Genomic DNA, 24303 nt, shown 5'->3' with positions numbered 1-24303 from the left:
CAGCTGATCTTTGCAGCACTTCACATACTCATGCTGCTTCTGATCCCCAGTCCATGTGAAGGGCAGTTAAGCTTTAACTATTCCACATTTTCAAATAATTGAAAATTATTTACCTGTGTTTCCATTCTTTGACAGGAAGCCATAAAAGCCCCCAAATTGTCCACACAGAAAACAACTCCAGCCCTGAGGAACAGTTAACCACATCCTCCTTTTGAGGGTTCTGTGAACAAATACTCAGCAAAAAACTAAGTTTAGGTAGAACAATTTCATAGATTAGGGTATTATAATAAGCATTACAGGACATGAAGGAAACAGTGGGAAGCTGGTGTCCTGAAGCAGACTTGAGGCTCCCAGCATGAAAGGGGGTCACAAGTACAATCCCCAAAAGTCACAAGAGCCACTCTTCTGCATGTGGGGATTTCACATTCTGATCTGAAGACCCTCCTGCCCTGTGGAAGTGATTGACTGTCACAGCTATAGAAAACAGCCTGATGACACATGTGGAAAAGGAATAATTTAGCCAACAGATCTTTATATATCTGCAAAATATCCCTGAGCCTTATTTATTGACACAGTCACGTCCATATTACCCAGGACACAGCAGTGTAGCTCTGTACGTGCCATACTCTAAACACAATCAAGGATGTTTTGATCCACAGCTATTCTGAGACTAATACTTTCCTGCTGCTGTTTTAGGGCATTGCTTCAGTTCAAACTACCTGAGGCTGCTGTACACATCACACATACCTGGGGCTCCCAAGGGAACATGCAATTTGTATCAATAAAATCACTCCTACTGGCCAAACTTAATCCAGGTCTCTAAATGGAGAAAACTGAAGTATTAGGAAAATGTTGCCCGCCCATATAACTGCATTTATACCAACACAGACAAATATCATCCCTGACTAATTTCCCATCCTGATATAAAACATTAGCAAGTAGTTAATGTCAATCAAACTTAAAAGGTCAGCAGTTACTTGCTCAGCATTTAAAAGGATCCCGAATTTTTCACAGAATATTGCTGTGTCTTCTCCATACAGGCCAGTAATGTAGTGCATTCAGCTCTGACACAAGATTTCAGGAGCTTTTTTTGTTGCTCTTGCCGTTGTTTTTAAACAAAGGGTTCTCCAAAAAGAGATCATGCAACCTGGAGAAAATTATCAGCCAACACAGGGTCTTCTCAAACTCAAAACACTTTTCACTCTCACTTCTGAATCAAGTCCTTTAATTAAATCTCCAGGCTCTTAAAAAGGGCCTTAAAATTGTGACAGAGTGCTGTCCTCACATTTTTGAAATAAAGAAAATTATGGAAAAGTAATTTGTGCAAACAGCATTAATCAAACACAGTACTGGTTGCAGTTTTCAGCCAGCTCAAAAAGTTTCAGCAGGCTTCCCCTGGTGCCACACACCCAAAGCTTCCTCAGTGCTTAGCTTCTTTTTCTGCCTTACCTCTCTGTTATTCTTCTGCTCAGAAAAATACTCACAAAAATAACCAATGAAACCTCTGCATGTTGCAAGCTGGGGCATGAAGTCATGGAGAGGTATCTAGTCACCATCAGGCAACTGTTTCCAGAAAAGAAACTGTATTCTTATGTTTTTATTCAAGAACAAACTGTATTACTTCTATCAGCGTCCACCATCCCAAATGTTATCAGGCAGGTCTAGCAAGACTGTGTACAAAACTTTGTCAGCAAAGAGTATTCTTCAGCAGCACCACAAGGAAAGAACTGCAAACAAGTCACATTTTGCAAGGCTGGGCTCTCTGCTCTTGGTACGGGCAAGAAGCATCTGCAGATCAGTGAACATGGGACACAAAAGCTGAAGCAAGGAGAAGCTGAACAGAGCTAGGCTGAACCCTTGGACTGGAGGGCGAGAGCTCATTAACAAGGGGAACAACTTGGGAACAACTCGTTACTTCCTACCTGCCTTATTCCAAATCTCCCACGCCCAAAGAACTGATTAACTCTCACTTGGAAAGGCAATAATCCCCGCAAGGCAGGGAATGTGCTGGGGGAGGCACAAGTGAGGGGGAAAATAAAACCCTGGAAGGCTGGGGCCTAGTGGCCTACATGCGGCTGAGATGAAGGTAGAAGTTTTAATTTTACTTCCATGGATTTTAACGGCAGCAAGAGTCAGGGCTTACTCAATTGGGATTCCTAAAAATAGTACTTGCCTAAGTAACCACACAGGACCACATGGGGCTCTATTTTCCTTAACTAGCTTTTGATCTAATGGAATTCTTCAGTTAAGTAAAAGAAGAAACGGGGTCTTTGTGGTGAAAGCACATGACCAGGAGTTAGGAAAACTGGCTTCTCCTCCACACTGCTACAGATTTGTTGTTTAGTCTTTCATGCAAAAAAAACAATGTAGCTCTTAAAGTACCTTTCCACCTCAGACCAAAACCTGTGACTACATTTAAAAGCTGAAACATCCGTCCCAGCTTTGCTCCTTGCGGCCAGCCATGCGGCCAGAGCTCAGTGCCAGACACAGGCTCTATCCATGAGCCAGACAAGGATTCAAACAATTAGCCTGGTTGCACTCCATACCTCAAAGCTACACTGGCTGCAACAGGGCTGGGGTAAGAAAAGTTTTGGTATGTCCCTGTGCACTGCATTTATCTTTCTGCACTGTGCTGTTGCACTGTCCTCTGCACTTCACTTGCTTCACATAGGAAGTGAAAATTAAGCTTCTTATAGATGCGAGTACAGCGCATTAAGCACTGGTAGAGAGTTTGTCTAGCACTGAAAGATGCTCAAATCCCACAGCAAACCAAGGCAGCTAATGCACCCAACACAAGGAGGCAGAGCTGCAGCTCAGCGAGGCTGGAAAGCACAAGAGCAGAGCGGAAGCGACACATGCTGGTATTTCAAACAGTCAACAAGCAGCAAGTAACCTGGTAAGACCTCTGAGACCCTGACCAGGATAGACAAGCTCTGCCCTGCCAGAACCAGCTGCCTTCCTAAGTTTGCAGGACCCTACCTGCTTCCCACACCCAGGAGAGGGCTGCAAAGGGCGCACAGCTCTAACCTGCCAGCCGAGGTGAATGCTTTCCCCAGAGGTGAATGCTTGCCCCAAACACTCCCTTCCACCCTCCCCAGCCACCACGTGAGCTGCTACAGCTGAGGGCTCCTGGGATGGGATTCCCCACAGGAGCAGTTTTAGGGAGAAGACACTGGACAGCAAGAGACAAGCTGGAGTGAACTTTAACAGCAAATTAACCCCTTCCTGGCTGCTGGGAAGTGAGCTGAGCCTAAGGAGGAGACATTTCAGCAGCCACTGCAGAGAAAGGACATAATACACCTGACAATACATTTAAACAACGCAAAACATCCTTCCCAATGCCTGCAGCAAGTCAGCTCCTATCCTAAAGATCTAACACACTTGGGCCCACAAGCGCTTGCCAAGTTGTCAACATGGCCTTTGATATCAGAAAGCTTTGAAACCCCTGCCTTAAAGGCCAACACTTGCTTCTCCACCCATATTTGAAATGCAAGATGCCTGAAAGCTATAGAACTATTTTAACACTGAACATGCAGGAGTCTACACTGCAGAGCGAACACGTTGCTGGGAACTGCACTTGGAAAACTAACAAGTCCCCTACTGCTACAATAACCGTAGCTGCGTAACGGAAGACATGCCAGGGATCGCAGGAAGCTCAAGCCTTCCAGCACTTTCTGAAATCTCCATGGGGAGATCAGGCCAAGGAGCACCTTGTTTAAACCTATGCTAAATGCCAGGATAGCAAGGAATGTGGGGCAGAGAGGATAAATTGCCACCGTTTTCCTTAGAGGGAAAAAAACCAACTAAAAAAAAAATCCAAACAAAAACAACCCTGCTTAAATCAAGTTTTGCACCAAACTGAGGCGTTATGAGTGTTTGTTTTCGCTCTGGGGGGGGAAAAGGCTAGTCAGTAAAATGTTATTTCCCCACATGTCATCAGAAAACCCATGCATCCCACCCTGCAACTCAAACATTACAGCTTCATGCTTTTTTCATCTAGGTGTAGTCCATTCTCTATTTTACTTCTGCTCCTTTTCCAGGGGGTATTGATGTAATTGAGATTTTCCAAGTCTAGACATCATCTTCAACCCCTTGCTTTCTGAGCTTCCTCCCCAACATCACAGCTGAACCCACTACAACCCCAGCTATGCTTCAGGCCCAAGAGGACTCCACAGCACGTGAGATGCTGAGACCATAGCATGATGGAGCACCAAGGCCGCAGCCCTCAAGCTTACAGCCACTCCAAACTCATCATTTCACTCATACACAGCAGAGCCATCCAACTGTTTGAAGTACCCTTCTCCCCAGACACAAACAAAACAGGGCAGCACATGTTTCAGTAGGAGCGGAGTCTTCCTACTTTGGCACAGCAATTTAGGAGTTGTAAGACAAGCAATAAGGCTGGTCTGATCCAGCCTTTTACAAGCTTTACATTTCACACTGATGTTATCAGCAAGTAAATCAAACACATTGTAAGCAAAAGAATTTTTCATATGTTTTTCCTATATGCCTTCCTCTCAACTGAGTGTTCCGGATACATTAATTGTTTTCTGACAGTCATCTTTCCAATCAAGATTTGATCTTTCCTTCCTTCCTAATTTTGCCAGTATGTTACACAAAGTTTAGTTGCTAACATGTTCCAACAGGGACAAGAGGAATGATCAGTAGAGATTAAAGCACACCATGCATCAGCCAACTTTTCAAACAACTAACTAAACGCAAAACATCTTGAAAGGAGAGGTTTACAGAGATGACAGCTTTCTTACGATGGCTAGTCCCAAGATTATCACCATTTCTGTCAGCTGTCAAAAGTGTTTTGTGTTGCATTTTAAAAAATGGCAATTAAATCCCCAAACACACACAAGAGGAGAGCCCACAAACATTAGACTTATATTTTATTAATTCCAATCCAAGCAAGACCATATATTTAGTGCTTCTCTAATATGCACTAAATAGCATCACAGGAGTTCTGTTCCAGGTTTCACACAGGCAGCATCATCTATAAGACTAAGATGAAGACGACGTGCCCTTATGGATTACTTTCATTAACACAAACATCCAAGTTCTGCAATCCTTACCCATAGGCATTTGTCAAAGGCTCCAAATCAAGAGCTTGTCTGGCCATAAACATCTTGGTATAGAGTGTGCTATTTTAAGAAACCAGCACCTATGGCTCAACTCCAGATGAGCAGTAAATGAACCATCCACTCAATCCACAAACAGAGTAGCTAGTGGTAGGTTTTGTTTTCAAATAAAGATGCTACTGATTGTACATCAGCAAGAAGTCAAGTTGCAAGGCATTAACTAGTATGCTCTCATCTCATTTTCCCACCAGCAACATGAGTCTCAGATCCAAGTTTTATTGCTCAATAGCCACAGCTTCTGCCAAAAATCACAAAGGAGCCAGGGGGAGGGGATGGCAAATATGAAATGGGACAACAGCTGTCAAGGTAATTCGATAGCAGCAATGGCTTCTTGAACCAGTGGACACTCTTGAGAATGTGAGCCAAGGCCTCCAGGCATCCACAGAAAAGCCAAGTAAGATAAAGAGCTCGGTAAGAGAGCAGATACAGATGTCTGAGACAGAGGAAAGAACAAAGAAAGCCAAGGCCATCTAACTTCTAAGAACTTCAGTTTTCCAAACAAAAAAAAAAAAAAAAAAAAAAAAATTCAGAGCAAGTGTCCAAATGAACCCTCCCAGCCATGAAGACAAACCATCTTTTGTTTGAAAAATGTTTGCAAGTTTTCCCAGTACTCTTTCCAAAAACATCTCAAAACTACAACATCCAAACAGAGAAGAGGAATGAAGACTGAGCTGACAGATTAAAAGATCAAGTCAGTACTCCTCTACAGGTTGAAATCTAGCTCAACTTCCACTAACGAGTAGTCACCTGCAGGACGAGATTCACATACATTAAACTTAGCACAAGTTGATTCTTAACAGACCAATGCCCACAGTCAAAAGTTGTGTCCATAACACAGAAAAATATCAAAAGGAAGAATTATCAGTGCAAACCCTGAACAGTTCCATACTTTTAGTTTAGTTGCACTGCAAAATTAGCCATCCCTTCAGCAATGAGTCATATCCTTTGGTGGAACAGTAAAAAGAAAGCTCTTTTGCTTGTGCCTATGTGGCACCTGTTTGGTAACATTAAATGGATCACAGAGACATGCCAAAAACATAGGTGCACACAAACAGCAAGGCAGGAACGTATTAGCTGTGACAAGTGCAGCAGAGCGAAGTCAGACACTTTAATGATTACTTTCATCAGTATGTTTTATTCTTCTTTTTAGGATAGTTTTCATTTTCTGTGTTTTATGCTTTAAACATCTCCCATGCACTGAACAATTGCAATTTTCTTACTTTCCCTCTCTTCCCAGGGCTTCTGGATTCTCCTCAACCACCCCTATAGACAGGCTTGTCTCAACAATCTCACAGGAGTCTGCAGTAGCTGGGAGAAAAAAAAACCAAACAAATGCTCACAGCTTTGCTCAGTATTATTGCCACCTGCTACAGACATGTGACATACCAAGAAACATGTACCCACAGATGTATTTTGGCAGTGATGATGAAGCAGATCAATTGTTTCTTCATGCTGAAGTTAACATTTTGACTGACACTAATGCAGTTAGTAATTTATGTTAAACAGCTTATTCTGATAATTATTAAAAAAAAAAAAACCAACAAAACAGATGACAAATGGCTACCAGAATTTAGCATCAAATTTAAAATCAAACTGCAAACCTAGTTAAGCATTCAATTTTTCTAGTTAGATCTTCAAACATCATACTTGGGCAAAGCAGCCCCTGGTTTGTCTAAGTGAGGCTGCAGATCTCCCCCCAGCATTGCAGCTCCCTCACCTGACCCCGGAGGGACCATATACTGCTATTTTTGAAAGCACTTACTAAAAAAGCCCTCACCCAACACAGCAGCTTTTGCCTTAAGTGCTGGTCCTGCAGAGCAGACACCAGACCTGGAAGAGCAGGATGGCCTCTGCAGGCCTCCTGACCCTCACAGGGGCAGATAAAGAAAATCCACAGAATGAATGCCTCGAAGCCAAACAGGTTTAACAGCCCTGCACCATCTCTGAGGCAAAAGGCAATTTGCTTGGTATGTCACAGATAAAACCTGCCTGTGTTGAGGAGAGGGTAATGAGACATCTACCCCATGCCACTTCAAAAGGTTAACAACTCAAAGGTTGCAGCACTCCCATCTCCTTGCCTGCAAAGGCTGCCCTACCTAGTCCCACCATAACTCCCTTAAGATCCCTCTTCCAACACAAAGGGATTAAAAAATAAGGAAAAATTGTATCTAAAACTAGAAATCTACTTCTGTTACTTTTGGTAGCAACTTTTTCAATGACACTTCTAAATTCTCACTTTACTGAAGGTTACCATTCACTCACCTCTTCATTTAGTGAGTCAAAGAAGAATTTACTAATCCCTGTCCCCTCCTTCCCTGCACAAGCTGAACTCCTGGGACAGGAATGAAAAAACAGATCACACCTTCACTGTCCCAGTCACATCCATTTTCTGAATGGGACAAGCAGGAAAATTCTCAGCTCCTCCCTCCTGTTTGTATCTCTTATGTCAATGAAAACGGTAAAGAGCCAGGTCATTATGACCACAAGTACCGCACACCTCCTCATGCCAGACAAATGGTGCCCTGAATTATGAGTCAGCACCAAGCTTCTGCACTAACAGACACTAATCAGACATCAGTCACTAGTGGGAGCATAAAGAGACATAGTGATAATGGTATCATCAGGACACAGGCTCTTCCAATTCTGTGTCACAGAGTCAAGTCAAACCTACGGAACAACCACCAGAGCAGTGACAGAACAGTCTATCAACACCCTCAGAAAAAGCAGGACACACTGAGTGGCATATGGAGGAGGCTGCCTGCACCATCCTAGAACAGGGCTGGACCATCACAAGGAGAAGTCCTGCACACCCCCTTTTTTGTTGAAAAAGGCCTGGTGACCTGCGCCCCTCCCACATCTCATCACTGCACATGGAAAAAGTGAAGAGTCCAACTAAGCCATCCTTTTTATCCCAAATGAATTGGATTCACCAGCAGTGAGAACAGACTTGGATCTGTGTCACTGCATCCCTCTCAGCCATCTTACTGAAGATTCCTTGGAATTGGTGGCAGTGAGGAACAGTGCAGTGTTACTCTCTGGTTTAACTGACCTGTCCATGGTGCAAAAAAAACAGTTTCCAGTGGCATTAGGATTAAGAGTTCAAGACTTTCTGGTTCAAGAGGGAGCCAACATATTTATTCATACTTGGGCTACCACCTTGTCACCAACAAGAAAAAAAAGACAGCCACCTGCATGTCCCTCAACTCTGGGAATTTAAGCACCAACAGGTTTGCCACTTAGATTTGCCTACTAGGTTTTCACCCCAGAAAAATGGAAAGTATTTAGTACATTATTAATCCTATATTGGACATTAGTTCAAAACTGTCTGAAAGCAAAAGTTAAGCAGCACAGGATAAAAGGATAAATGGCATCTCTGACACAGTATAGAAAAACAGCACATCAAACCACTCTGCGTCACTAAGAGGTAAGAAAGCACCACAATTAAGTCCACAGCAGCGATTTTAGTAGCCATAACACTGCACAGAACAGAGCACCAACCATGGGACATTCACCTTAACTGTCTCTACACACTTGCCTAGTGGATGGCCTCATCTCATCTATCACCTAGTCTCTTTCTGGTTTTCCTCACCTACTGCCAACAAATAGTGCCAGGGGAACTACACATTGATCTGAAAAAGGAAAGTGAAAATGCTGAAGACATTGACAGCCAAGGAGCTCAGGGCAAGAGAAACAAGATCTGAGTCACTGGAGGGGCTGCCAGTCTAAAGAATGTTTCAATCATCATGAAATAAAGCTATTACATGAACATTAAACCAAACTTCTATTTATAGAACCTAAATTACAGTAGACAAGCTGAAACATACTGGCTCCCACTAAACCAATTCAGTTGATATAAGGGAAAGGGATAAAAATGAGTCCTCATTCTACAGCAAAGTAATTGAAGCACAAGGAGAAGGCACCACAATCAACTACAATTTTGGACAGTGCTAGGAAGTCCAAAAGGTAAAACCATCACTTTATCATTGCTCAGCTCTCAACTCACTTGAGGCAGTTAGGGCCTTCATTTCCTTGGGTCATTTTTCCATTCTGAAGGAAAAAACATGCAGGAATAGAAAAATTGAGTCTCAGTTTTACAAGAATTAAAAAAACAAACCCAAAACAAGTTTGTTCGTATTTGTAAGAAATTTTGCATCTGGTCTTATCATGAGGGTTTTTTCTAATGTCCCAGTCATCCTCAAAGTCACAGAAAACACACAGAAAGATGAGAATTCCTTTTGTTAGGACAATTGTTCACAAGCATTACCACAGCAAGAGATTTTCCTCCCAGGAACTACATGCTGCCTCTAACTGTGAGAGTACATGCTTAATCACAGCACACACTCATTCTTTGTCACAACTACTAACTGCAGCACTGGAGAGGATGGTTAAAATAATCTCATTTCTCAAAAGAATCTTTGGAGTTTAAAGCATTTCATTCTGTCCCAGATTATCACTCTAAAAACAGGACATTGCTGTTCCAGTGCTTTTCAAAGGAAACGGACCCAGACACCACTAAAATCCCAAGCTTACCAGCTTCTTCATGGTGGCTCTTTGCTCAGCATCCTCCCTCTAAACCTACCTGCTTAAGGCACTCAACACTTTCTATTGATCAAGAGGTTGATTCAAGTAAAAAACAGGGTACCTAGAAACAGCTTCCAAAACTTTTAAGTGTTTCCAGGTAGAGATCAATCAGGTAGTAGGAACAATAGCAAACAACAGAGTATCATCAATACAAACTTGGTAAGAGACATTTTCTTAATTTTTCTAACCCATGCTTGATTAAGACAGTCCACATAGTTATTAGTTCCAGGATGGCTGCATGTTTGTCTGAAAAAAAGCATGTACTGCTCTCTCTAGAAAGCCAAATTATTTAAATACAAAACCATCAAGAATTACAGCTAGACAACTTCCCCCTTTCTGAATATTTTCCTTGGAACTTTTTGGTTGGAGCCTGTGCTTTGCATAGGGCTGAGAAGGCTATTACTCTTGGAAGCTATACTCCCAAATTCTTTCCTTTACTGGAAGATGTGAGGTTGATAATTTGCAAAGAAGAAATGTATTAAAGCGTCTTACCACTGGACCATGTTCAAACAGCAGGCAAGCAACAAGTTTAAACCCAGTTTCCAGGCCAGGAATCAGAAATGAAAATGTCCTCAACACTAAAATGTATGCGTGTCTTCACTCTGCCCCACACGCTTCTGCAGTGTCTCTCTCATAATAAAACAAGGCTTGTTCAAAGATTACAGCAAAGACTGGAAAATTCAAAACAGCTGCTCTGGAAAGAAACAAAAATACATTAATAGAATAGAGCCATTGACATCAGAGCTCTCCTGGTAGACCTCTCATCCCATGCACAGCAAGTGTTCCCATGCAGAGAGGAGGAGCAGAGAATGGGATTCCCATCCACGGTGCATCACACAGCACAGGGAAACCTTCATCCCCACCCTTAACCCCAGGGGCATTGAAGAAAGCTACTCTATTTGCTTGCTCATTGACTGCACACAGAGGTTCAGCTCTATGACTGGCATCAAGCAACAGATTGCTGTAGTTCTTGGAGCCTGCATCCAGTAGGTAATTACGTTTTTTCACTGCCACAGCTGCCTTCCTCAAGCTCTAACCTCAGGGGATTCCCACGCTGGGAAGCTTCACCCCCCACCAAGACTGCCTACAGGGTGAACTGTGCAACTTCTCTATTTCCAGGCTCTCCTTGGGAGCTTTCAGAGAACACAACACAAGCTGAATTAAACTAGCACACTACTGGTAAAGCAGCTTCGTACTAGTGATTGCAAATCTCCTCTTGGCCTTGGTCAAACAAACAGAAAGACCAAGAAAACTGTCAGTCCTGATTACGATGGAGAGGCTGGGTCTGTCATATCAGATCAGAGCTTTAAGCATGCTGTGATCCCTGTAAGGGTCACAGGAAAACACAAACACACTAGAAACTGGCTTTCCTCTACATGACATGCAAGACAGTCTCCCATTTCTCTTGCAAGTCAGCATTCAAACCTTTAGCAGCTGACTAAAAGGTTTGAGCCTGAAGTACGCAATAGATCATTTTTATTAAGAGAGATATAGAAAATAATTTGGACTGGGATCTTGATTTCTCTAGGAGAAATCCCATCCACATAGTATAAGCAATTCTTCAACACTAAGAAAAGGAAAAAAAAATACTCCCCATGAGCAGTGTGAAGTTCTTGAAATTCACTGTTTTGAAATTAGTGTTTTCAAACCTAACCACTCCAAAAGGCTCCAGGCAAATTAGAACATCAACAAGATAAAAGTTATTCCCCATGAGGGTAGGGAACCAGCACACAACAAGACCAAATCACATCTGAAAAACAGCATAAATCCCAAACCTCTACAACCACGTAGTCCATATGGTGAGCTACTCATTGGTCCACTGGCCCAGCTTCCAGTGAGGCATCTCTTATTCCTCTGTTCTGCCGGAGAAAAAGTAAGACCTAATGCAGTGAGTCTTCAAAGTACTTTGAGAGATTCTTCCTCACCTAAACCTCACACACTGCATAAAGATATTTAAATAAAAGCTTAAAGCCAAAAAAATATACCACAGTTACACAGCAGGGGCAAAAAAACCCCACACAAATTCACAGAGAAAAATATATCACTCTAATTTATCCACCTTGAATCAAAAACCTTAGAGATGTCCCTTGCAGTTCAAGTTAGAGCTACTGAATAACTAATTAACAATTCTGGCCTACTTTAATGAATAAGAAATTGAACTGAAGCTTCTTTATTAACTGACCTTTAATATCAGCTAAAGGTCCTTGTTTGCACTTGCTGTGTATGGGAATTGTAAGAGCTGTTCTTTCTTCCAGTGGAAAGATGTCCCAAGCAAGATAGGAAGAACTAAGCCTGCAGCTTGCCTAAAACCTACAGCCACACCTACTTTCAATACCAGATTGTAAATTTTTATCAAGAACAAGTTCACACTGGCAGATTTTCTTCCTATTTGTAGGAATCTAGAAATTGCTGACAAGCAATTCACAAGCAATAAAAGCAGGCAACTGATCGTCCTTGTCCTCACATAACTACTGCATGGAAAGGGGTCCTGCAGGCTGCACTTTGAACCCCCTAGTGCAAAGGGTAGGCAGGACAATCTTCTGAAAGCTGGAGGTGGAGTCCTGGAAGAAAACCAGAAATGGCAAGAGCCTTCCTAAAATTGTTTGCTGGCAGCAGAGTATCCAACCAAGGCATAATCAGCATTTTTATTGCCCTCATTATCCATGGACAAATGGGGAAAATAAAACCTTGCTCACTTCCACAAAGATCAGCTGTCACAAAAGGCTCTGTCACATCACTATAAGAGATTACACCACTATAAAAAACCAATTTGCTGTTAAAAGAACCCCAACTTTCATTCACACTTGCTGTGGAAAAAAAATTCAAGAAAGTAGGAGCCCAGTCTGAGGACACAGTTCACCCTGCAGAGAGCAATGCTACCACACCACTTGCATTTGAAGAGCAGCTCCTTTTGGGACTGCCAGCAAAAGATTGGTGTAATCCCAACAGAAAGCATTACAGAAAACATAACTATACAGATATTTCGTGCTCAATGTATGCATTCATCTCCCAGCCCCAGTGCCTTTGGCTGCAGCAAAGCTCTTATGTGGTTAATTAGTAACTCCAGCTAAGTACTGTTAACTTGTAAAATCCTGAGGCCTCCACAATCATCAAGTTTCAGCTCCCAGATTGACAGGCATCACACTTACTATGTCCTTCAAAACAAGATTCCTTGATGAAAAGGGCTTTCATTCAATAAACACTGAAATTATTATACCAAATAATTAATAAATGAAATGCTTCAATATAAAGAGACACAAGTAAACCCCAACCACATAAGCTTTCTTTGCTTTGAAGTTTCTGTTTAATCTAGGGCTTGGACACTTTAAGACAAGCTGGTTACAAAGCAAGTTGTTTTTCTCATATTCTTTCACTAGTCCTTTCAAGCAGATATCATCACCAGTAGGTGAAGAGCAAGTCTGAGTAATGTTTTTAAATCACAAAAATAACCGCAAACACCCATGTAAGAATCCCAATTTCAACATGCCAGCCAACCCAGACAAAGAAACACCTCTGGCATTACAGGTTGTGTGCTACAACAACCCAATCCTCAAAGGCAAACAACCTATACAATGCCCCATAGACAGCATGGAAGTGTGAGAAATCTTGGAAGCTATTCTTCAACTTCAGTGAAAACTGTCGGTCTACCAAAACTCTGGAAGGCTCCCAGACAATTTTAACAGAAAATATGACAACAATGGCTCAAAGATTCCCAAAGGCCCCACCTATGACCCTTCAGAGTGGCAAGTTACTACAGACAAAGCCATAAACAGGGAAGAGAACACTTCTGAGTAATCGAGGACAAAAAAAAAAAAAGGAAAGAGTTAATGGAGACAATTTTTAAAGAATCAAAGCTTCATTATTATTGAGAACCAAGAATGCAAAGATAAGCTGACCTGTGTTAAGAACATTTGGTATGTGCAACTCCAGTGGCAAGTCCAAAGAACATTCAATTCCTCTCCAAGCATGATGGATCCCACTGGAGAGATGGAGACATGAAGGAGATGGATCTCTCCTTTGCTACTGAAACTTTGTGTTTCAAGCTGGAGTATCAAACAGGGACCTGGTCCTTTTAAGCTCACTTTGTGAAAGACACTGTATTGCTTGATGTCCTGGAGTCAGAACATTAGAGGGGGATTTCAGTGGGTGTCTTGTTGGTGTTTGGTTTTGCGTTCGGGGGCTTCTTTAAGAAGCTGTGGGAAAACTTCAGTTCCTCTGCCTCAACTCGTAACAGCAGGTTTTACAGAATCAGAACTTTATTACTCCATGTTGTACAAAAAGCTACTTAGAACTCTATAGGAACACCTCACCTGTTCCAAGCCGTTCCTTTCTCTTCCCTACATCAACCTCTGTATAAGACCACCTACACTGAAGTGATGAGGTCATATGAACCCTTATAGTTCTTTAACCAGTCTTTCTTTCCATGCATGCTTTGTGTATCATCATACTTAGCCCTAGTTTATTCACAGCATAGTTTATTCTACCAACTATTGGGCCATGCAGATTTCCTGGCCAAGGGAAAAGGTGCATTCCTCCAGAAGAAGGTTAATGACAGATTTATGCATCTTATTTTCTATGATTATATATTGGTGAAAAGTGAAACAAAACCCCATCACTTGATAGTCCTGAAATGACTCAGTGACCTTGGCAGGAGCCAGACTGGATTAACCACCTGGTATGGACTGTTAGCCATGTGCTGTGGACAGGAGCTCATTAGCATCAAGTATTTACACTCCTATTTGTAGCTGGTAGGCTGTAATTCAGGACCTTGTCAAATTAACAAGAGTGCCAGGTCGCACTCCCTAGGGTATGGTTCAGAGTACCCTGTGTTGAGGGCTAGTTTTACAAGCTTCATTAGTGAAATTGGAAGGGACTCAACAGTAGAAGTGCCACTGGCCTACCTAGACTGGCAATTGCACCACAACACTTTAGAGGCACATAAGCAAATGCAAAAGTGAGCTCTAAGTATTAATGAAAAAAGCACAGCGTGGTGGTCTCTAGATTCACTCAACACTGCTTGGCCATTGCTTTCACTCTCATCCTACTTGATCCTGACTAAGCTGCTGTATGACTGACTTAGGACTCTTAACATTGAGCAGACATTAAATGCTTAAAGGAGGTGAAGTAGTGAGACTTTGAATACTCCAGGTCTTAATTCCTGTGCACTAGGATGTGTGCTCTCCAAGTGAGCAAGACAAAATCTGACACCAGATGATACCAGGAAGGTGAGTAGATCCTGTCACAGTCTAGTGGCATTGATGCTCTAAATTAAGCAGCCTAATAACCCCCACTAGAATGATTTTTTCAATAAAACAGGGAGGAGACTCAGGCTCATAACACATATGAAGCGTGAGGTGGCTCACACCCTCATTTCCTAAATTACCAGTTAGAGTGATACCGTAAGCCTGACAAAACAAAAGCTACCTCTGGATGGCTTCATACAGAACTGAAAATCAGAAATGTACTTCTAGACTCACCTCCCTCTGCCACTAGCACTACATAGCTACAGACAGGAGACACCCACTATTGATGTTTGTTTCTGTGCAGTAGCTGACAAAGGTTCAAATGTTGATTAGACATGCTCACAGAGAGAAATAAGCATCTAGACCTATTTAATAAAGACAGTATCTTTAGTCCCAGAACTTCCTGAATCACAGTCTGATGAGATCAGTAAGCTTCCGTGGGGACAAAACAAATTGCCTCTTTTTGAATACTTTCTCTAAGCAGCCCCAGCCATTGTCAGAAATTACCTACTGAAGAGGATTTGCTGTTATTGTTCTTATGCCCTCAGAGTCAACTGAAGTTCACTGAGAAAATGTTCTGCTCCTCAGAACCTCATGTCAGCAGAGAAAAAAAAAACAAAACTAAAAAAAAAAATCTCAGACCTGGAAGGCCACTGTGATGGTTAAACTACCTAATCAGTTTCCTACACTAATGAATTCCCTCAGAAGATGATATTCTGCCTTTTGGTCTATCCTGCTCCAAAACTGGCTGTGAAATGCTGTTGGCTGCACAGACTGACCTGAAGTTTACATCTGTGCCTATTACAGATAACCTCTACAGACACAGAGAAAGCAGATAGGAACATGGTTCACTTGTGGTGGAATTCATTCCCCATCAGCTTCAGCACAGGAAAACATTTGCTAACTGAGCAAACAGCTGAGGGGAGGAAAAGGCAACTTCTTGTGTTTGTCAAATGGCAAGAGCTGTGAACAATTGGTTAAAAAGCAATCAAAGAACCGTATCTAACACAGGCATCAAACTCAAACCTCTACTGCTCAAGTCATTTAATTCACTTACTCCTCTCCCTGCAGCCACCTGAAACATGGTTCTTCCTACTCTCAGCAGCAGAAGGGCTCCTCAGCTAAGCTCCTCACCAAAGCTGCTCTTCTAGTAGCCTCTCGTCACCAGGTCCCTATAAAATGTTCCTAGTAGGGAGTAGTCCATGAAGAACTGGAGCTGCTCCCTGATGCATTCCCCTTGGAGCCTCTCCCTCAGCATACCAGCAGCAGGGCTGCCTGCAGTAACCCACATCCGCTGCTCTCCAGCGGAACGAGCACGCATCCCCCAGGAGCCCTGCAAGGCCAGCAAAGCTCTTGGCAATGCAGTACCTGCGGGTGCTGTGCTGTCAGACAGCCAAGGAACAGTTTGTCACGAGGCAACCCCCACCCCCACATGCAATTTTTGTTCAGGGAATAAATCTGCAGGCATAGCATGCTAAGGCTTCTGTTTCTTGGTGGCAAATTCCTTCCCACCTACCACTCTCCTACTCTCTTCACACAGAAAAGGCTCCACACGGGACCTCCTCAATGCTCTCTCTGTTATATGAATTTCCCAAAAAGGATCAGAGGAGGCGCCTTTTGTTAGCTAAGTAGTCTTGAAAACGATATTGTTTTCCAAGAAGTTTTACGTGCCTCTCATAATCCCAGAAAGGATTTATGTAGTTTCTTCCAGTTTCTCGTAATACTGCAGTCACAGGGTTACATGGAAAAAGTGCCCAGGAGACAGACAACCTGCTAGATAAACTGGAAAGTGAGCATTCAGACCTACTAAATCAAAGTTACCCAAAGGAAGAACTGGACTCAGATTCAGCAGGTCATAAAACTTGAAAGGAACTAGGAAAATAGCCACCTACAAACCTGGATTAGAGCTGTACCAGAAAGATAAGTGACCTAATAACAAAAAAGCCCCTCAAACCAAGTGACCTAATAACAGGAAAAAAAAAAAGCCTAAGACCAACAATAGTAATGCAGAGCTTTGGATCCCTGGGCTACAAATCACTTGCTATCCTACCTGTTTCCAAAAAGAGGATCTATGTGCTCTAAAGAGAAGTAGGTCTAGGTATTCCTCTCTGCATTCAAAAGTCAGAGGTTTAAGTTTCAGGCTGCTGGGACTTGGTTTTCTTTCAAGGGGGAGGAGGAACTAGAAAAGAAATGGACAACACCTTCCCCCAACGTCCACTCTAAATCAACCACCAAACACACATGCAACTAACACCAGACAATACAAGATCAACAGAGCCTGAAGAAAGTGTCATCAAGCTGAATCTGACAATGCTTTTAGGGAAAAAAAAAAACTTTTAAGGTCTAGTTGGCAATTATTTTAGTAAGGAATCTAGGAGTTTTCTCAAGACTGCCATGTGATTAAGAAAATGAGAGCTCAGAACTGCTGCACAGTTATTGTGGCTTCTTTGCAACAGGTTATTAAGCTCTGCTCTGTAGTATAAAAAAATAGTGGAAGCAGATATAAATAAGATCAAAACATATGACTCAAAGTCCCCAGATAAGGAGGACTCCAACTGAGAAACTGCTGCCCTCCAAAGCCATCGAGGCCACCAGGAACACAGCTGTAGAATGGCTTGCAGAAAATGGGCCAATCTTGAAATATTAGTATTACAACATGAGGCTTTTCAAGCTGAATTTTTGTAGCTCCAGCAAACAGGGAGCTAGAAATAGAATGCCTTGGACTTAGGATCACACATGCAGAGATCTGCCTGTGAAAACGGCCACGAGCAAGTGCCAGAGAGCATTTAAGCATAGACCTAGAGAGACTGTCAAAAAGGAACAGAAAAAAATGGAAAAAAAAAAAAAAAAAACTAAGTCCACGCACATGTTGACATGAAAAAGATTATAAAATCCTCAGCAGATAACAACTTGCTCCCCTTTACTGCAATGGCCAACGTGAGATGAGCTGGGAGTGAACTCATTTAAAATGAGATCCCTCTTTGCTCTGAGCAAAGTCAGGCAGGTCCATTCCTAGGCCAGTACAAAAGGTACTTTAGACTCCCTTGCATTAAACTTGAATGACTGAATTCAAGTTAAGCACTCAGTCTGCTTAACCTGTGGGTTTGGCAGCTCCAGTAGACATTTAAGGTCTGTTTTTAGAACAAAAAAAACACACCTATTTCAAAAGCTACTTATTTATTTATTTGCAAGTAAAGCATGTTTTTTAGAGGAGAAGTTTGTTTGTGGACTGCTTCAGGAATCATGTTTATTCACACTTTAGGAGATTAGAGCAGCAAGGGGGTGGGAATGTGCTGAAGCTCTCTTAAAATTAAGTTTCTTGCCTGGCAGCATAGAAGTGAAACAGATACTTATTTTGCAATTGTAGTCAAACAATGTTAACAATAGGCCCACCACCAAATCCTCCAGCTGTTCAGCTTAAGCACTAGAATAACTACAGAAATATCCATTTCATCTTCTGCAACAGTACAAGGAGGTATATCCTGCTGTGTTTGGCTTTAAATCACCTCTAAGCCTCCATTCCACATTTAGGTTAAGAAGGTTTTGCTTCTGCCCAAAATGTGAGTTTCAAAACCCCACCTACCCAGCAAATTATCAAACTTATTAGAAAAAAAACCATCCTCTCTCCTCAAATCAATTGAAGTTTTAATTGGTAGCACTATCACATGAACTGCCTTTTGCACCCAACAGTGGTAGCAGGGGCTTAGGTATCAAAAAAGATACACTTATGAGTTTTGAAGCAAGCTGGCTGTGGCAGAAGATCAATGTGATGGGAAGGGAATGATTAAAAACTGTAAGCTTATTTATTTCCAACACTCTACTGGAGAGTAACATGCAATTTGATTCTCACCCTTAATTTGTACATTCTCATGGGAATTTGGCAAGGTTGCTCTGAAGAAGAAAGTTGGAAGAGCTCTTGCAAAAGACACTGTGCTATGCCAGATCAAGCCAGCTATCAGTTATTTACATTCATTTCAAAGGACACAAAGGAAGCCACTTATTTCCACTATATCTGCACTTTTTAAAGAGAAACCAGTTAAGACAAAGCTGATCCTAACACAGGGCTTGCCCATACAGACCAACCAGCATCGTAACTCTGGAGTAAACATTTAAGTATGCTCAAACGAGCTTGAATTAATTCCCAACTACAGAGACTGTTCCAGGACTCAGCAATCGCAGGAGGGAACACACACGTGAGGAAGTCATCATGAACTTGTGCTACTGAGATGTTTCCTAACACAGGCAAGAGACTGGCTACCAGGGAAAGTTACCTCCAGTTTGCACTTTCCAAGTCACCCAGGAGAATTTTTAAGAATCCTATTTTAAGCACCAGTTTCAGGAACTCTAAGGAGGAATTTGGCTTAGCCACTCTCATAGGATTAAAGCCCTAATTCTCCCAGCCGTTAAATAAAAGGACTGTGCAAACACACAGGAGTGCATTCTGTCCTTTCAGACCAGGGAAATAACATGCATTTAACATGCATTTCTTTAACATACCAACATAACATGCGTTTCTTCAGACACATTGCTGCATACAGAACTAGAACACACCCACAGGTCTCACTACAGGCTAAGAACTCTATTGTGCTATCTGGAGTCTGAACCACAGGGAGAGAGAGGAAAAAGAACCACCCTTTACTCACACATGCAGCAAAATCCACTTTAACCAGCCAACAGTTAAGTGACATCATTGAGTTTCCCACACCCAAATTGCAGATCCTGCAGTGTAGAAACCACAGCCAAGGGAGACCCTCCCTCGTTTCTCCTTCAACACCTCCAAACCCAAGTAAGATTTCCCCATCTCTACACACAGGCTGAAAGACAACCACCACTGCACTGGTCAGTAAAAAGCAGGAGTACGTTCATCTTCTATAAACAAAGATGAAATAAACATGAGGTAACTCTCCAAATCCCCAAAAACCGAGTTAAACAGGATGAAGAAGATCCAATGCCTTGACACAAGAGCTTAGCATGTGGTCAAAACAGCAACTGAAATTTAAGTCTTAATTTCAATTTATCTAGAAAGAACATGCACCAATTCACAAAGCTTTTTTTTTTTCCCTAGGTAATTTATGCAGTTAAAAGGTAAGCTCAAATATTCTCCACTAGATTTCCCCTCTCAAGCAAATCACCCCCCAAGAACTGAGCTGTTCTGTGGTACTTTGATCAGATCTCCCAGGTATGAACCCAGGACTCTGGTGGCACTCCAAATAGCCTTTCTTTTTCCAGCACAGGAGTCCACACATCCAAACTGCCTGAAATTTCACTTAACAACTACTTTGAAAGGTCCTTCCTGCACAGGCTACACAGCATTATTATTTGGTTTGCAGAGAGGAACAGATTTTAAAAGGAAAACAAAAAGATGTTTTTTCCTTACACATAAGCAAGACCTTCTAACACGAATTAAGATGCATTTGTCAAGTCAGCACCACCTACAATTAAGAGAAAGGCTGAAAGCTCAGTCCCATCCTGATGCCACTAATACACAAGCTACACCAAAGAGGTAGAAAGGGTCACCTCTCTGCTGAGCCTGTGGTCCTGAAGCACAGGGTAGCCTGGGGAAAAAGAGCTGTAACTCTGAAGTGCAGCACCAACAGGTACTTTGGAATACATTTTAAGACATTGAAATGATTTGAGTTACAAGATCAAAGTGTCAGTCAAAGCAACTGGAACACGGGGAGAGAGCTGAAGTCGGTTGGCTGAGCCTATGAATGGAGCTAAAATGCCTTGTTTATCTCAGCACGTGTATGCACTGAGCCTGAAAGGCACCAAGCAGCCCACCCACTCCTCCCAGTCAGGCCAGCTGAAAAAGCACAGAGAAGACACAGCCAAGAAATGGGCGCAGATTCCCGTCAGTGGTTCTCACTATAACAGACAGATGAGTGGAAAAAGCAAGAAGGAAAACAACCTTGCTTGGCACCATGCCCACACACACATCCCAGTGCAGTGGGGGAAAAAAGGCTGGGGGCACATCCCAGCCGTGGATCAGCTTTCTGGCCCAGGGAACAAGCAGCTCTGGGAGATGTCTAAATACTGGTCACTCACAGCGCAGAATGCACCTTCCCACAGCCCTCTGTGAGCAGTGACCCGAGGGCCCGCTGCAGAGCTCCCTTGGTGCAAGCAGGTGGATGCTGAGCACACCGAGCAGCACCTCCCCAGCATGCCCCCACCACAGGCACGAGCCCACCTTTCTTGAACTCCTCCAGCATGGCATCGAGCTTGGTGTCATTGAAGACAAAGTGCAGCGGGTGGTTGTAGAAGCGGGTGATGGTCTTGAGTGGCGTGCAGTCATCGGGGTCCACAAAAGCCAGGTCCTTAACGAAGAGCAAGTCCACGATGTTGGAGCGGTCACCCTCGAAAACAGGGATGCGGGTGTAACCACTCTCCATGATCTCAGACATAGTGTTGAAGTCGAGCACAGCCTCGGCAGCGATCATAAAGCAGTCTCGGAGGGGAGTCATCACATCCTCCACAGTCTTGGTGCGCAGTTCCAGGGCTCCTTGGATAATGTTAAGCTCCTCCTTGACTAAATCGTTATAAGGGTCGGTGACCCGCAGCATCTCCAACAACTTCTCACGGTTATAGACCGTGCCGATCTCCTGGCCCAGGACACAATCCAGCAACTTGCTGACGGGGTAGGAGGCCGGGAAGGTCATCATCATGAAAAACTTGGTGAGGAAGATGGTGTTGGCGCCCACGGCCAGGCCGTGCCGAGAGCAAATAGCCTGCGGCACGATCTCGCCGAAGATGACGATACCGATGGTGGAGACCACCACGGCCACCAGCCCAGAGCCGGCAATGTCGTCCAGCAGGATGGTAAGTGTGGTGTTGACCAGGACATTGCCCAGCAGGAGGGAGCACAGCAGGTAGTTGCCCTGACGCCGCACAGGCTCGATGCGCTTGGCGTAGTTCTTCTCTTTGTCCGTGCCACAGTTCTGCACGATGCGCAGTTCCATGGGGTCCAGGGCCATCAGGCCCAGGTTGAGGCCACTGAACATGCCCGAGAGGCACAGGAGGAGCGAGATGAAGATGACCTGCAGCCAGAAGGGCAGCAGGAACTTCTTCTCCTCGCCCACGATCATCTTGGTGTCCTCGCCGTCATGGTAGATCCAAGTGGTCTCACCCCAGGGCGGGGGTCCCGCCGGCCCCTCGGCGCCCGTCAGCCCTCCGGGAGCCCCGGGCCCCAGGGCGGCGGCGGCGGGGGCCGAGACGGAGGTGCACAGGTAGTAGGACTTGCTCTTCTCCGTTTTGCGCAGGGGCTTGATCTCGATCTCGATGATGCCCGAGGTGCGGCGGTTGAGCACGATGTGCGGCATGATGATGATGTCCGAGGTGCGGATGCCGCAGCGCTGCGGGGCCCCGCCGCTGCCCGCCGACCCGCCGCCGCCCCCGCCGCGCCCCGCCGGCCCCGCCGTCGCCCGCCCGCCCCGCCGCCGCTCGTGCTCCGTGAAGGCGATGCGCGACCACGTCTCGTTGTTGATGTTCTGCCCGTAGACCCGCAGCTTCACCCGCGTCCGTTCGCTCACCCGCAGCGCGCCCCCCTCCATGAAGGAGACGTCGTCCGTGTCCTCCAGCCGCAGGCCGATGATCACCGTCTCCTCCGCCGCCGGCGGGGGCACGACGGCGGCGGGCGGTGCGGCAGCGGCGGCGGCCGGGGGCCGCCGGCCCAGGCAGCCGCCGAGCAGCAGCAAGAGCAGCAAGAGCAGCACCCGCGCCCCCCGGCCGCCCCCCGCCATGTTCCCACCGGGCAGCGCGGCCATCTTTAGTCAGGGCTCGGCGCCGCCGCGGCCCCGCATCACCGCGCGGCGCCTGCGGCGTGCCCCGGCTTCCCCGGCGGCGGCGGTGGCGGCGGGCGCGGCGGCGGCGGCGAGCTCGGCGCGGGCTCGGCTGCCCGCGGGACCCGACGGGCGGCAACTGCCGAGCCGGGCCGAGCAGCGCCGCCTCTACCCGCGCCCGCCCCGCCCCGCCCCGCCCGCCGCGCGGGGAGGGGCCTCGGCTCGGCGCCGCCAATCAGCGCCAGGCCGCGCCTCCTCCGCGCCCCGCCCCCGCCCCAGCCCCGGGGGCGCGTGACTCCGGTGTGTACGCCGGGCGCGCGGGGGCGGGGCCGGCCGCAGGGCCGCGGCCAATGGCGGCGGCGTTCGGGGCCGAAGGGGGCGGAGCTTCAGGAGGGGCGCGACCAATGGGGGTGCGGTGCGGTGCGGCCGGCGCGCGCGGCGCGCGGCAGGAGCGGTCCCGGGAGCGCCCGCGCCGGGGCACAGGGCGGCCGAACGGGCCGGGCGATCCCGCTTCCCCCGCCGCTTCCGCCCGGCCCACGGCGGCCGCCGCTCCCCTCGGACCGCCGCGCCTCTCGCCCCCTTCAGTGGCCCGGGAGCGCCGCCCCGCGTCCGCGCGCCGCATCCGTCGGCGGTCGCGCAGCGCCCCCTGGCGGTCCCGCCGCGCCCCTTCGGCCCGGCCCGACGGGGCGCACCCCGGGGCCTCCGCCGGGATCCGCCGCTGCGGAGGCGGCTCTCCTAGCCCTGCCCGTTCCCGGTCGGCCCCGAGCCGCCGCCGGTGCAGTACATGCGACATTCAAGAAACCGAGCTGTGGCACTGAGGTCCCCGGGCGCCCTCCGCCCCGACATCTCCTCGGCTGTGTCGCGCCTGAGGGCGGAATTAACCATTAAATACCGAGCACGGACCGGCCGCGCTCCTCCCTCACCTCTGCTCTGCTCCGCCGCCCCGGGAGGTGAGCGGGGCCGGGGCTTGGAGCTCCTGCTGAGGACATCCAAAGCCGCCCCAGCTGCCCCGCTCCGCTCATTCTCAGTTCATGGAGGGCCGGGAGCCCCGATCCACGAAAGCACCTGTGAATCCCCGTGTGCCGTGCCCACCGCCCCGAGGGCCCGCCTGCTCCCCAGGCCTCGGCTGCTGTGCCGCAGTCCCAGCTCGGGCAGCACACGCCCCGCAGCCGGTTCCATGTCCATCACATGTGAAGGAGCCAGGAAACAGTTCAGCATCCTGGACAGCCAAAGACAAACAGCCGTGGGAGAACCAGTGTGGCTTGTGGTGGCTGACATCCTTTAGAGGCGGTAAAACAGCCTCCCTGCTTTTTAAGTGCTTGGGAAATGGAAGAATAAATTGTGCAGGGCAACCCAAGATGTGAAGCAGAGCACAGTGCTCTGGTGCCTGTAGCCACAAATCTTGCCTGGTCCCAAAGCTCATTCAGCTTATCCTAAGGCAGTTCTGCCAGCCTGCTCCCCTAAGGAGGTGACAGGTGTCCCTGAACCACAGCAACACCCTTCCCTTTCCTCTCAGAGTGAATCAGACCATCACAACCTCTGGATGCTGCCATCACAACA

General features: G+C 45.9%; 1 protein-coding gene across 2 annotated transcripts in view; it reads right to left on the bottom strand.

Annotated features, from left to right (window-relative positions):
• The window catches only part of CNNM2 (cyclin and CBS domain divalent metal cation transport mediator 2), a 115247-nt gene extending 92519 nt beyond the window's left edge, over positions 1 to 22728 (bottom strand). The window contains exon 1 of one of the 2 annotated variants that reach the window (XM_031505272.2): positions 21156 to 22728. In XM_031505272.2, the coding sequence (XP_031361132.1) occupies positions 21156 to 22728 (1573 nt within the window). The remainder of the gene's footprint in view (positions 1 to 21155) is intronic. The other variant, XM_077784677.1, reaches the window with a different exon arrangement.
• Positions 22729 to 24303: the final 1575 nt, after the last annotated feature.

This window comes from Lonchura striata, chromosome 7 (assembly GCF_046129695.1).
Source record: "Lonchura striata isolate bLonStr1 chromosome 7, bLonStr1.mat, whole genome shotgun sequence".
Classification (NCBI taxonomy): Eukaryota; Metazoa; Chordata; class Aves; order Passeriformes; family Estrildidae; genus Lonchura; species Lonchura striata.
The sequence above is the reverse complement of the archived record's forward strand: the minus strand, read 5'-3'. Positions and strand labels throughout refer to the sequence as shown.